The sequence below is a fragment of the Siphateles boraxobius genome, unplaced genomic scaffold, assembly GCF_051911475.1.
Source record: "Siphateles boraxobius isolate OS27281-9 unplaced genomic scaffold, OSU_SipBor_1 92, whole genome shotgun sequence".
Taxonomy (NCBI): domain Eukaryota; kingdom Metazoa; phylum Chordata; class Actinopteri; order Cypriniformes; family Leuciscidae; genus Siphateles; species Siphateles boraxobius.
The window spans coordinates 2408242-2421359 of record NW_027509222.1 but is presented as its reverse complement, the minus strand read 5'-3'; the positions used below and the strand labels follow the sequence as shown (position 1 = coordinate 2421359).

Below are 13118 nucleotides of genomic sequence, written 5' to 3'. Positions count from 1 at the left end.
TGGTCCCGTCCAGCACAGAGCCTTCCCCGCTGGTCCCGTCCAGCACAGAGCCTTCCCCGCTGGTCCCGTCCAGCACAGAGCCTTCCCCGCTGGTCCCGTCCAGCACGAGCCTTCCCCGCTGGTCCCGTCCAGCAGAGAGCCTTCCCCGCTGGTCCCGTCCAGCACAGAGCCTTCCCCGCTGGTCCCGTCCAGCACAGAGCCTTCCCCGCTGGTCCCGTCCAGCACAGAGCCTTCCCCGCTGGTCCCGTCCAGCACAGAGCCTTCCCCGCTGGTCCCGTCCAGCACAGAGCCTTCCCCGCTGGTCCCGTCCAGCACAGAGCCTTCCCCGCTGGTCCCGTCCAGCACAGAGCCTTCCCCGCTGGTCCCGTCCAGCACAGAGCCTTCCCCGCTGGTCCCGTCCAGCACAGAATCTTCCCCACTGACGCCGTGCAGCCCAGAGCCCTCGCCGCTGACGCCGTCCAGCCTAGAGACTTTTTCACGGCTGGCGCCGTCCAGCCTAGAGACTTTTTCACCGCTGGTGCCGTCCAGTCCCGCGAACCCATTACCGCTGGCTCCGTCCAGTCCAGAGACCCTTTCACCGCTGGTTCCGTCCAGCCCAGAGACCCTTTCACCGCTGGTTCCGTTCAGCCCAGAGACCCTTTCACCGCTGGTTCCGTCCAGCCCAGAGACCCTTTCACCGCTGGTTCCGTCCAGCCCAGAGACCCTTTCACCGCTGGTTCCGTCCAGCCCAGAGACCCTTTCACCGCTGCTTCCGTCCAGCCCAGAGACCCTTTCACCGCTGGTTCCGTCCAGTCCTGAACATTTTCCTGACCCAGTCACTCTCCCCATTAATTTTTTTGGGGGGGGGCCAAGGACCCTCGCCGTGGGCCCCCAAGGGGTCCTCACCGCCACGGCCGCCCGAAGGGTCCTCACCGCCACGGCCGCCCGAAGGGCCCTCACTGCCACGGTCACCCGAGGGGCCTTCACCGCCACGGCCGCCCGAAGGGTCCTCACCGCCACGGCCATCCGTAGGGTCTTCACCGGCACGGCCGCCTGCACGTCCTGCTCCGCCCTGGCCGCCTGCACGTCTTGCTCCGCCATGGACGCCCGAGGGTCCAACAGCTCCGCCCTGGACGCCCGAGGGTTCGTTTGCTCCGCCCTGGCCACGCCCACGTCCTGCTCCGCCCTGGAGGCTTCCTGCTCCAGATCGGCCTCCACCTCGTCAGCCTCCAGGGCGCCCACCCCCCCACCCCATTGGTGTTTGTACGACGTGGGGACACGCCTTTTTGGGAGGGGGCGTAATGTTACATGTGTGTCCTGGGTCTCCCCCTGCTTGGTGTTTTGGTTTAGTCCTATTCAGTTTTCCCGCTCCTCGTTTGTCCTCAGTTTAGTCACCTGTGTCTAGTTAATTTGCCCCAGCTGTGTCTTGTTCCCCTATCTGTTCTCTGTGTATGTAAACCCAGTGTTCTCCCTCACTCCTGGTCGGTTATTGCGTTTATATGGTTGTAAGTGTTGCAGTTCCTGAGTTTTTGTATATTAAATTCCTGTTAGCAGTTATTCCTCGTCTCCTAGTGCTTCCTGCCTACACACACCGTGACAATATACACATTTAGATTAAATATTCCACTCTCATTAATGGAGTTAAACACTGAAATTTCTTGAAATCATTATCCAGAAGCTACAACATTTTTTTATATTAATTAAAATAGAAGTATTTGTAGTGGATGTGCTGCTTTTGAACACCTTTCCTGTGGAATTCTGTGGAAAAACGAGGATTGCTTTACTGTAGCAAATTAGTTCAAAAGGGAAATATATATACAAGTAATCATAGCGCGTTATGATCAATTATAGCCTAAATATTTAAATCACCCAACAGAGGAAATACATAGCCCTTGAATTTGTATATATATATATATATATATATATATATATATATATATATATATATATATATATATATACTGTATATATATATAATTAATTACAATGATTATAGATAATTATGAATATATAGACAGGCATATATATATATAAATATATATATATATATATATATATATATATATACTCACCATGATAACCCTCTTGCCTGTGCATAGAGCCTCATATGCTTTGTTCATGTTGTGAACAGGTGAGTCAAAATGAGGGATGTATTTTGCAGTCCAGGTCTTAATGCTCTCTTCTATGTTTTTGTAAAGTGCAGGCTGAAGCAGATCTCCTTCTGTGCGGTCTAAAAACAATTGCAAATTAGATGCATTATAAATGAGTGTGAATTAGAGTATTTTTTCCAGATGATCTTCATTTAACCTTTGTTAATTATTGTTAATCCAAGGTGTTAACATGTAACATTGTTTTGTTTTGCATTATTACACATAATGCATTAGAAGTCAATGTACATTTGGGAGCAAATGTCTAAAACCACTTTAAAAATCTTTGATTTTCTATTTAGCCATTTAAACGTGGAAATTCTATAAAATCCTTTTTACAAGATGTAAAATAAGTCTTTGATGTCCCCAGAGTGTGTATGTGAAATTTTTGCCAAAAATCCCCCACAGAAATTTTTATATAGCATGTTAAAATTGTCCTTTTTTGAGGGTGAGCAAAATTGTGTCGTTTTGTGTGTCACTTTAAATGCAAATGAGCTTCTGCTCCCGACACTTCAAGAGCTCCTTCTTAGCAGAGCCACATAGAGTCCTTTGTTGCGAGGCGGGGTTTATGTAAATTTTAGGGTTGGTGATGTTACTAACCTGGGAGGAATGTTGTGCAGTCCCTTTTTTAGTCCTTAAAAATCCATTTCTGTGAAAGAAAATATCTCCCTTTGCTTTGAACTTTGTAACTTTGCAGATGTTGTTTATGCTCAAACAACAACATTACACACTTAATCATAATCCCTTTAAAACCCTTTAAAATAAAGAATGTAATCAAATAAGCTAGTTTGTCGTTGATCATGTGAACTCAAAATTGAGACATTTGGATGGGGAATTTTTGCGGAGACCTTTTGGCCCCACATTACTTAAATACGCAATATTCTAAATTATTATGCAAGTGACATATCTGTAGGATTTCAGTAAAATAAACATTCAGATTTTAGCTTTTCAAAGAAAGTGTTTGTTTTATTTCTCATTTCTTTCTTATGTAAATGGAAAACCAACTTAAAGAGGTTGTTTCACATTACTAAGCGAGTCAGTGCTCGTGTAATATATAGGGAGATCTTTCTGAAGATGAAAAGTATGAAATTGTGCAATGTCTTGCAAAAGGCACGAAAACAATTAGCCTAATATTTAGTGAAAACTGTAGAGATTATTGAACTGTCATAAGATTTGTGAGTAATTTATCTCTCCATGAATAAAGTTGCATTTCAGCCCCCCCAAACCAAAGTTCACAGAGAGAAAGCTTTACAGATCTGTTTATATTAGATGTCTTTAACGCAGAACATGATTTTACCAAGTACAACATGTTCCTGGATAAACACTTATTTATACATAAAAAAAAATGTGTTCATGTTGTATTGCAAAACGCTTTTGCTACTATTAAGATGGGTATACGGGTAAAGGAAGAGTCAACAGTGTAATCATAGATGTGTCACATCTGGGCAACTCAGACACACACAAATTATTCATTATATTTATTGAATAATCCAGCAAACTCACTCTCCCAACAAAGGTCAGTGGATATATATATATATATATATATATATATATATATATATATATATATATATATATATATATATATATTAATTCTATATATAGCCACTTGATATAACTTCTTATTGGCTCACACACCTCCAGAGGGTGTGACATCTTTACACTTTAAAAATCACTGATCACAAGATCACGACTGTTAGTTATTTTCTGAGAAATCCTGATGTGAAGATGATGCTGAACTAGAAGTTTTCTAAGGACCCCCAAGCTTGTGCCAGGCTGCGGCCTTGTCTTTCCATTCACCAAACATCCTCTGACTCCCACTGGTTCTTTCTCAACAAGACAACATCAGCAAAGATCAACTGGAGCCTCAACAAATTGCACCAGGACAGTTTAATTCAAATGGGCGAGACATGCGAGTATCAAACTTAGTCTCCTTATTTTTTGATACATTAAGTATCCTTACCCCTTTTTAAGAAGGGCGTGTTGGAACTAAACTGATCATTTGCTCAAGGAATGTTGTGTTGATCTGCTGAATTTCAAACAATGCTATAACTTTTTGCTTTCCTTTATTCTGCGTCAGCTATCCTTTCCATTGCTAAACTGTATGCATGTATGTATGTGTATGTTAGAGTATTTCAAGCTCATAAACTGGAGTCCCTAATCATGCAGATTTTGACCGCTTGCTCTTAGTTGTATACTGTACAGTAAGAAAGACATTTCCCATACCCTGGAAATTAACATTTCTTAGAATTAATAACCAAGTAACACTGAGTGTGCACGTGATAAGCAGGTTAATTGATTGTAATATTAATTTTATTACATTAAGGTAATTCTATTAACTGATCAAAATATTCATAATTCATTATAACAAGTTATGATTAATTATTAATATTTCTATAGAGCTAATTTGCAACAGAGAAATTACTGACAGCTCTAATTACATGCAGGTATTAAATATAGTAGTACAATTTATATTTTTATACTTTCATATTATTATGATTTTTTTTCTGAGCTGAAGAGGTAGATGCATATTATAGGGAATAAATCTGTGAATTAATTCCCGTTCTTGTTAACTCCTCACCTTGCCCAGATGACAGCTGAATCTGATGGGAAAATGAAGTGAGCTGGTAAAGAACCTCCTCTTCAGTAACAACAGCTTCCTCGCCCTGACTGAGTTTCCTGAAGGTTTCTTCCATCCAGAGGAGGGCATACTGAAAGCGTTGATTGAGATAAGAGATCATGCCGATGTGGAACGTTTCATCTGGATCCAGTCTTACGTTGTGGTTTGTTTCTGAAAAGCCACACATCAAGTTGACATCACTAAAACCCTTTACATTTTTCGTGTTGGCAATATGTGTGGTTGCCAAGGCATTGCTAGGTGGTTTGTTACTCTTCCGAGATAAAAGTGCCTTTTCTGGTATCTAGATATGACTCCGTATGGGATTGTTCACAATACACATTTTTTAAAAGCAGCTTTACTAAAAATCATAGTGTTAAAGGTGCAGTAGGTAAGATTGACAGCTAGCTATTTGAAATGACTACAGCAGTTCAAATTACAATGTATGGAGAGGGTTGTTTTTCCTGCTCTTTCTCCTCAGACTCGATGCTCACGTGGGTTTCCAGATTGAGGACAAGCAACATGAGCCAGCACAATTGACAATGGAAGGTGTGGAGATATACACACTTGTAAGTTGATAAGTTGATTTATCTGTGTTTTAATATGCTCCTGTTCATAGAGATTTTTAGATGGATGACGAGGCTTTTTAGGTCGGGTAGAATCTGTGATCTCTGACCTAGTTTGTTTGCTGGTTTCCATGGCTGCAATACGCTGTGTCTTTGCTCACTGAGCCCGAAAATTTCGTGTGCGTTTTTTTCGTATTCGTCATTCGGTGGCTCTGAATTGTCAAAACACCTTTGCCTCAAAATGCTTGCTATGGATGTGAAAAACGCAGAAAATCAAACCCGATTTTTTTATGATGGACGAAGGCAATGTGTGTAAACGGGAGTGACACAACGTGAGGTTGTATTTATTTTATAATGTGTGGAAATTTTGGATGAGAATTTCGGACTCAGTGTGCAAGGACCTTTCCTATTGGGTAAATTGGCAGTGGGCGGAGTCACACAGATCAAAGCAAAAACAGACATTCCGACACGGAACGCTCATTTCAAAGTATAAATAACTGGCGGTAGAAATGATTTTCAGAGAAATAAGTATGTGAACTTAGCGTGTTTCCTAAATCTCTGCAAACATATTATGGTTCTTTTATGCTTTAGTAGTAAAAAAAAAGTTAAAATGTTAATGTCATGTCCTATTGGTCGAATTTAGCAGATTAGAGCTGGGTGAAAATATAGTTTACATTTTACGACAATACAAGCAATCAAGCAGCTGAGATAGAGCTCTATGCAAGAATATGGCCGATAATGTAAGATATACTTATATATCCAACTTTATACAAAGAACTGGGTGATAATAAAGTTACATTTTGTGATAAAATTAAAAAAAATCAGGCAGTTGAGATTTGCTTTATAGTGTTACACTGTTATACTTACTTATACTTATGATTAGGGGTTTGTTCAAATCACTAAGCAAACCTTAGCAAACAACACTGATCAGGAGAGTGATAAAGAACAAATAAAAGCACCATGAAACGCACCAGAAAATAACGTGATGCTCCTTGGATCTAATCTGTACATTTCTTGCAGTCTAACCAAAGCCATCACTACTCCTTCTACATCATCAGCACCGGGGAGAGTCTGAGCGCAAGATTTCAGCTCTTCCAAAACATCTGTGAGAAATTACAGATGTTACTGACTGTGACCTCCATCTTTAAAGCCCGTTCAGTTTAGTTTTTCCTCCTGCAAATGATTCCATCATATTTACAGTTACTCTACAATACAAAAAAACTGATGAAACCCGTCAGATGCCTCAATAACAGCACAAGTCTTCACAATTCACTTTGCATTTCATTCCTGAATAATATAATAATGGTAACACTTTACATTGAGCTTCTTTAGTTAACATTAGTTAACTACATTAGTTAACATTAACTAATAAGGTACTTCTAAAGCATTTATTCATCTTAGTTAATGTTAATTTCAACATTTACTAATACTTTATTCAAATCTTGTTAACATTAATGCACTGTGAGCTAATATGAGCTAACAATGAACCGCTTTATTTTTATTAACTAACATTAACAAAGATTAATAAATACAGTAACAAATGTATTGCTCAATGTTAGTTCATGTTAGTTAATACATTGACTAGTGGCGCTTTTCCAATGCATGGTACGACTCGGTACGGTTCGGCTCGCTTCGCTTTTCCACTGCGTGGTACGACTCGGCGCAGCTCGGTTCGCTTTAGCTCGGTTGCTTTTCCACTGCAGTTAGTACCGCTTCAAAGTGGGTGGGATTATGACGGATCGTTTTTTTTCTTCAAGCAAGTCAAGCAAGTAGTTTTTAAAACAGGGGCTACAGCCGTACCGTACCATGCAGTGGAAAAGCGCCAAAGCGTGCCGTACCGAGCCGAGCCGTACCGTACCATGCAGTGGAAAAGCGCCAAAGCGTGCCGTACCGAGCCGAGCAGTACCGTACCATGCAGTGGAAAAGCGCCACAAGTGAACCGTACCGAGCCGAGCCATACCGTACCATGCAGTGGAAAAGCGCCAAAGCGTGCCGTACCGAGCCGAGCCGTACCGTACCATGCAGTGGAAAAGCGCCACAAGTGAGCCGTACCGAGCCGAGCCGCACCGTACCATGCAGTGGAAAAGCGCCACAAGTGAGCCGTACCGAGCCGAGCCGTACCGTACCATGCAGTGGAAAAGCGCCACAAGTGAGCCATACCGAGCCGAGCCGTACCGTACCATGCAGTGGAAAAGCGCCACAAGTGAGCCGTACCGAGCCGAACCATACCGTACCATGCAGTGGAAAAGCGCCACGAGTGAGCCGTACCGAGCCGAGCCGTACCGTACCATGCAGTGGAAAAGCGCCAAAGCGTGCCGTACCGAGCCGAGCAGTACCGTACCATGCAGTGGAAAAGCGCCACAAGTGAACCGTACCGAGCCGAGCCATACCGTACCATGCAGTGGAAAAGCGCCAAAGCGTGCCGTACCGAGCCGAGCCGTACCGTACCATGCAGCGGAAAAGCGCCACAAGTGAGCCGTACCGAGCCGAGCCGCACCGTACCATGCAGTGGAAAAGCGCCACAAGTGAGCCGTACCGAGCCGAGCCGTACCGTACCATGCAGTGGAAAAGCGCCACAAGTGAGCCATACCGAGCCGAGCCGTACCGTACCATGCAGTGGAAAAGCGCCACAAGTGAGCCATACCGAGCCGAGCCGTACCGTACCATGCAGTGGAAAAGCGCCACAAGTGAGCCATACCGAGCCGAGCCGTACCGTACCATGCAGTGGAAAAGCGCCACAAGTGAGCCGTACCGAGCCGAGCCGTACCGTACCATGCAGTGGAAAAGCGCCACAAGTGAGCCGTACCGAGCCGTACCGTACCATGCAGTGGAAAAGCGCCACAAGTGAGCCGTACCGAGCCGAGCCGTACCGTACCATGCAGTGGAAAAGCGCCACAAGTGAGCCGTACCGAGCCGAGCCGTACCGTACCATGCAGTGGAAAAGCGCCACAAGTGAGCCATACCGAGCCGAGCCGCACCGTACCATGCAGTGGAAAAGCGCCACAAGTGAGCCATACCGAGCCGAGCCGTACCGTACCATGCAGTGGAAAAGCGCCACAAGTGAGCCATACCGAGCCGAGCCGTACCGTACCATGCAGTGGAAAAGCGCCACAAGTGAGCCATACCGAGCCGAGCCGTACCGTACCATGCAGTGGAAAAGCGCCACAAGTGAGCCGTACCGAGCCGAGCCGTACCGTACCATGCAGTGGAAAAGCGCCACAAGTGAGCCGTACCGAGCCGTACCGTACCATGCAGTGGAAAAGCGCCACAAGTGAGCCGTACCGAGCCGAGCCGTACCGTACCATGCAGTGGAAAAGCGCCACAAGTGAGCCGTACCGAGCCGAGCCGTACCGTACCATGCAGTGGAAAAGCGCCACAAGTGAGCCATACCGAGCCGAGCCGCACCGTACCATGCAGTGGAAAAGCGCCACAAGTGAGCCGTACCGAGCCGAGCCATACCGTACCATGCAGTAGAAAAGCGCCATAGGTTAACTACTGAACCTTATTGTAATGTAAAGTGTTACCATAATAATTCGTTAACACTTTAGTTTAGGTCCAAATCTCACTATTTACTACTTGCTTATTAGCATGCATAATGATAGGATATTGGCTGTTTATAAGTACTTATAAAGCACAAATTAATGCCTTATTCTGCATGACCATATTCTACATTCTGTAATCCACCCAATACCTAAAACTAACAACTACCTTACTAACTAACTATTAATAAGCATTAATAAGGAGTTTATTGAGGCAAAAGTTGTTAATAGTTAGTTAATATGGAGAATTGGACCCTATTCTAAAGTGTGACCAATATATTCATATCATAATCAAAAGTTATGAGAAATTCCAGTGTCTGAATGATGTATTGTGAATTTCTACAGTTGTGCTTTGACCTTTTGCATGTCTTCCATCTATAATGTCCAGTGTATTCGGCCAGACTTGACTCAGCTTCCTCACAAGCTGGTATGCTGCAAGAGGGTTGCTGATGAACTTCTCTGGATGTTCAGGAGTGTCATCAAAGTCATTCTCAAATGCATTCAGAATCCTGATAAATAAATTATATCAATAATTAAAATATTTTAAGATGTGTTACAGACTCTGGTAAAAAACAAAAACAAACACAAAACACACCATTTGTACTCTGTTTGTGTCCTTACTGATAATTAACAGACACTAAATTAAATGCACCATATTTAATTAACATGTAACCTTATTTTACTTTTTGTTTAGTAGTTGCTCATAAAATGCTTTATGCATTTTGTTAATAATGAACTCAACTTTCATAAAACTCTACCAGTCTTAACTGGATTTAAGATTTTAAACTTTCTTCAAAAATAAAGTTCTTTGCAGCTCTTTTTATGTTCTGCTCTGTTCTATATCTTTACACACTATCACACGCATAGCAAAGTAACACTTACCCTTTCAGAAGGTCTGCTTGGCGCTCCAGCGCTTCTATATATTCATGAAAGGATGTGGAAAACCTCTTTTTGATATCAATAAGTTGAATCATATGATCTGCAGAAAGCATATCACGATAAGCATTTTCATGGTTAAAGAGAAGTGTTTTTCCACAGATGTCATAAACATGCTGTTTTATCTTCTTGGTTTCACTTTATTTGAAGGTTTTACTTTAATTTGAACATTAAATTTAACATTCTGTTGACTATAAGTAACGTTGCACCTACATGTCTACTAAATCTCATCAGAGTAGTTGAGTATTATTAGACTGGTAGGGTTAGAATTAGTTGACATGTAGTTTCAAAGTTACTTATAGTCAACAGAATGTTGAGGACTATCAAAATAAGGAGTTTCCAGTTTCTTACTGCAATTCATACTTTGCAGTCACGTGACTACCATGGATACCTGGCGGGCAACAAATGCCGAAAAAACAGCAAATTTCCAATACTAGCCTACAATCAATTATATAGTGAGGCTATTTTTTTTCCATAGCACATTAACAAAACGTTTAATGACACTAATAACACTAAAAACAATACAATTACTAAATATTAATATCACTAAAATGACGAAACGATTTTTTACTGTCATGTAGGTCCACAAGAGAAATATTAAGCCAGTAAATTTAGATAGAGAAGAGAATAATCCAAGTACTCCTCGCTGCAGACTGTAGCGCGGTGTCGTCACGTATTCACGTCACGTTTGTACGTCACGTATGTGTTACCACGCATGCGCGTTACGCGGTGACGTCACGAGTCTTTAAAACGCATGCGCAAATTTGACATCATATTTTTAAAGAACATAATGTATTAAAAAAAATCTAAAGTTATAATGAAAGCAGCAAAAAGGAGTACAGAGCACATCCATAGTTTTAACTATGCCTGATCCAAGGTAAACTTATATGGAATTTCAAAGTATATATTGTGTATTATCTGTGTAGTATTTTATTTAAAGTTTATTTTCACATTCTGTTGCACTTCACTGTGTAAATTACTGTAAACATTAATGGCACCTTATATTTCTTATTTTAATCATTCCTCTGTAATAGTTAATAATTGTTTATTTTTGTGCATTATAAAACATTTATTCAAATAAAGTAGTTTGAAGTTAAACCAAATACACACAGTATATTGTCAATCTCTGTATCACATATTATGCATGCCAACTCAAAAAACCAAACTCATAACAGTGATAACCTTTATTTCAAAACAAAGATGATAATTGTGTAAAAGACACACACCACACACACACCACACACACACCACACACACACACCACACACACACCACACACACACACACACACACACACACACACTACTCTGCTTGAAATTCCCCTCCTTCATTGAAAAAACAACTGAGCAATAGCCCTTTCAACCTCCTTATCCGAATAAAATCCACACAGGACTCTGCTTCTGCCATCACCTACCCAGGTGGGCAGTCCTTGTATATTGCAGTGCAAGCCCTGAGTCATTGAGTACGGCACCAGGAAACCTTGCTTATATTGTCTGGAAAATGCACTCCAGTTCACAACACCTAATTTAGATAAAATGCAGAAAAAACAATATTGAATCATTTTGAAGAAAGGCATTAACATAGTACTCAAAGAAATTTATTTTTCAAAATATTTTAAACATATTACAGGAAGATGTTAGACAAAGATATGTTTGAGTGTTATTGGCTTTGTCTGTAAAGTACCTAAGAGACTTACTTTGTTTATGAACAACATAAACTAGTTAAAAAAAAAGTTTGTCAAGACAAACTGAAAGTTTGAAATAGTTTTAAAAGCTTGAAGTAGTTTTCAAGCAGAACGTTTTGATATAAATGGATAGACAGACAGATAGATAGGAAGAACAGACAAATAGATGGATAGATTGTACAGACAGCACAGTGACAACACTGTAAAACTCCCTTGATTTTTAGACCCAGGTCTCAAACACCTTTATAAGAGTAAGGTAAATTTCTTGAATAAATTGCAGGGAACTCAATACATTAATATGCTTTCTAAATGATAAAAACAAAACAAAAAAACAAAGGAGAATCACAATTAGTTTTATTTTAGCAAAATACAAATGTTCAACTCCATTACCCTACTTTTTAATTTATTTTACCACAAGTTTATTTAACATAACTTACAGTACATGCACTGCATTCCGGAATGTAACTTTTATAGTATGATCTGATAATGGGGACAACACTTATTTTGCAATGCATGCAAAAATCAACTACATGACCTCATTAATGTAAGTCTTTCTGCTCTATTTGAAGACATCTTTCAAGCCTTAATCTGTTTAAAGGCGAATTAAGACTTTTACATATCATTTTAAGACTCGCTGAAACCCTGTCATTTTTAATGCAAATTTATATCATAAAACATGTCATAACTTTTTTTTTAAATCTAAAACATTGATGCTCTATGACATCTCTTAGAATTAAAAGCCGTTAACACAAAAGCACAATTGTTAAAACAGCATAAATAAAGCTTATTGACTTACTGCCATCGAATCTCTCGCCGGAAGTGATTGAAACAAACTGCGCGCGCGTGCGTGCGCACATGCGTATTATATGACGATAGTCATACTTTGCGCATGCGTGGTACCACATACGTCACGTACATACGTGACGTAGAGACGTGACGTCACCGCGCTACAGTCTGCAGCGAGGGGTATCTCGAATAATCAAGCGACAGATGCTGAAAGCTCAGTCCGTTTCTAATTTCACTTTCAGGGAATGAGCGCGTTTACATGCCCGGTCTTAACCCGATAATGCTGAATAATAGTGCATCCAATCGCACAACAACTATCTGGCATGTCGTTTACAGCTCAAAACACCAACTTTTGTATATTAAAAATGGCGACGTCCTGGCAAGATCCTTGATTAGTTTACTGGGTTTCCTTGCTAGAGAACGACGTTCTTGCCCGCCAGCCAGTACTTGTGACGTCACGTGCAAAGTATGAATAGACTAACCTGTTGAAGAGTAGAATTCATTTACAGCAACACAGGAAATCCAGCATGTTGATAATAACAATACAATCCACATTGCTTCCATTTCGAGCCGTCAGTTGAGCTGAACATTCAGTCTCATTCTGTTCAAGGCAAAACTAGTCTCTGTATTCTAATGATGCAGTGTGGTGCGTTAAGACACACCTGTCAAAAAACATTACAGCTAATTGTGTTATTGTCTGACTCCATAATCTCCTATGATTAGACCCACGCTTACAATGACAGGTTAGACATCGCGGGAATTACACCAGGTAACATACTTAGACATTAAGGTTTTCATGTTGAAAAGAGAGCTGTGTTCGCAACAAGCAGGTGTGTTTACAGTAAAAACATTACAAAATCAAAC

General features: G+C 41.3%; 1 protein-coding gene across 1 annotated transcript in view; it reads right to left on the bottom strand.

The window, feature by feature from the left end:
* Positions 1-12859, bottom strand: part of LOC143733211 (prolyl 4-hydroxylase subunit alpha-2) — a 36032-nt gene extending 23173 nt beyond the window's left edge. Inside the window, exons 1-6 of the mRNA XM_077224826.1 lie at positions 12737-12859; positions 9731-9827; positions 9206-9357; positions 6281-6412; positions 4708-4917; positions 2052-2209 (exon numbers count right to left, since the gene is read on the bottom strand). Coding sequence (XP_077080941.1) covers positions 2052-2209; positions 4708-4917; positions 6281-6412; positions 9206-9357; positions 9731-9827; positions 12737-12818 — 831 coding nt within the window. The 5' untranslated portion in view covers positions 12819-12859. The remainder of the gene's footprint in view (positions 1-2051; positions 2210-4707; positions 4918-6280; positions 6413-9205; positions 9358-9730; positions 9828-12736) is intronic.
* Between the last annotated feature and the right edge of the window lie 259 nt (positions 12860-13118).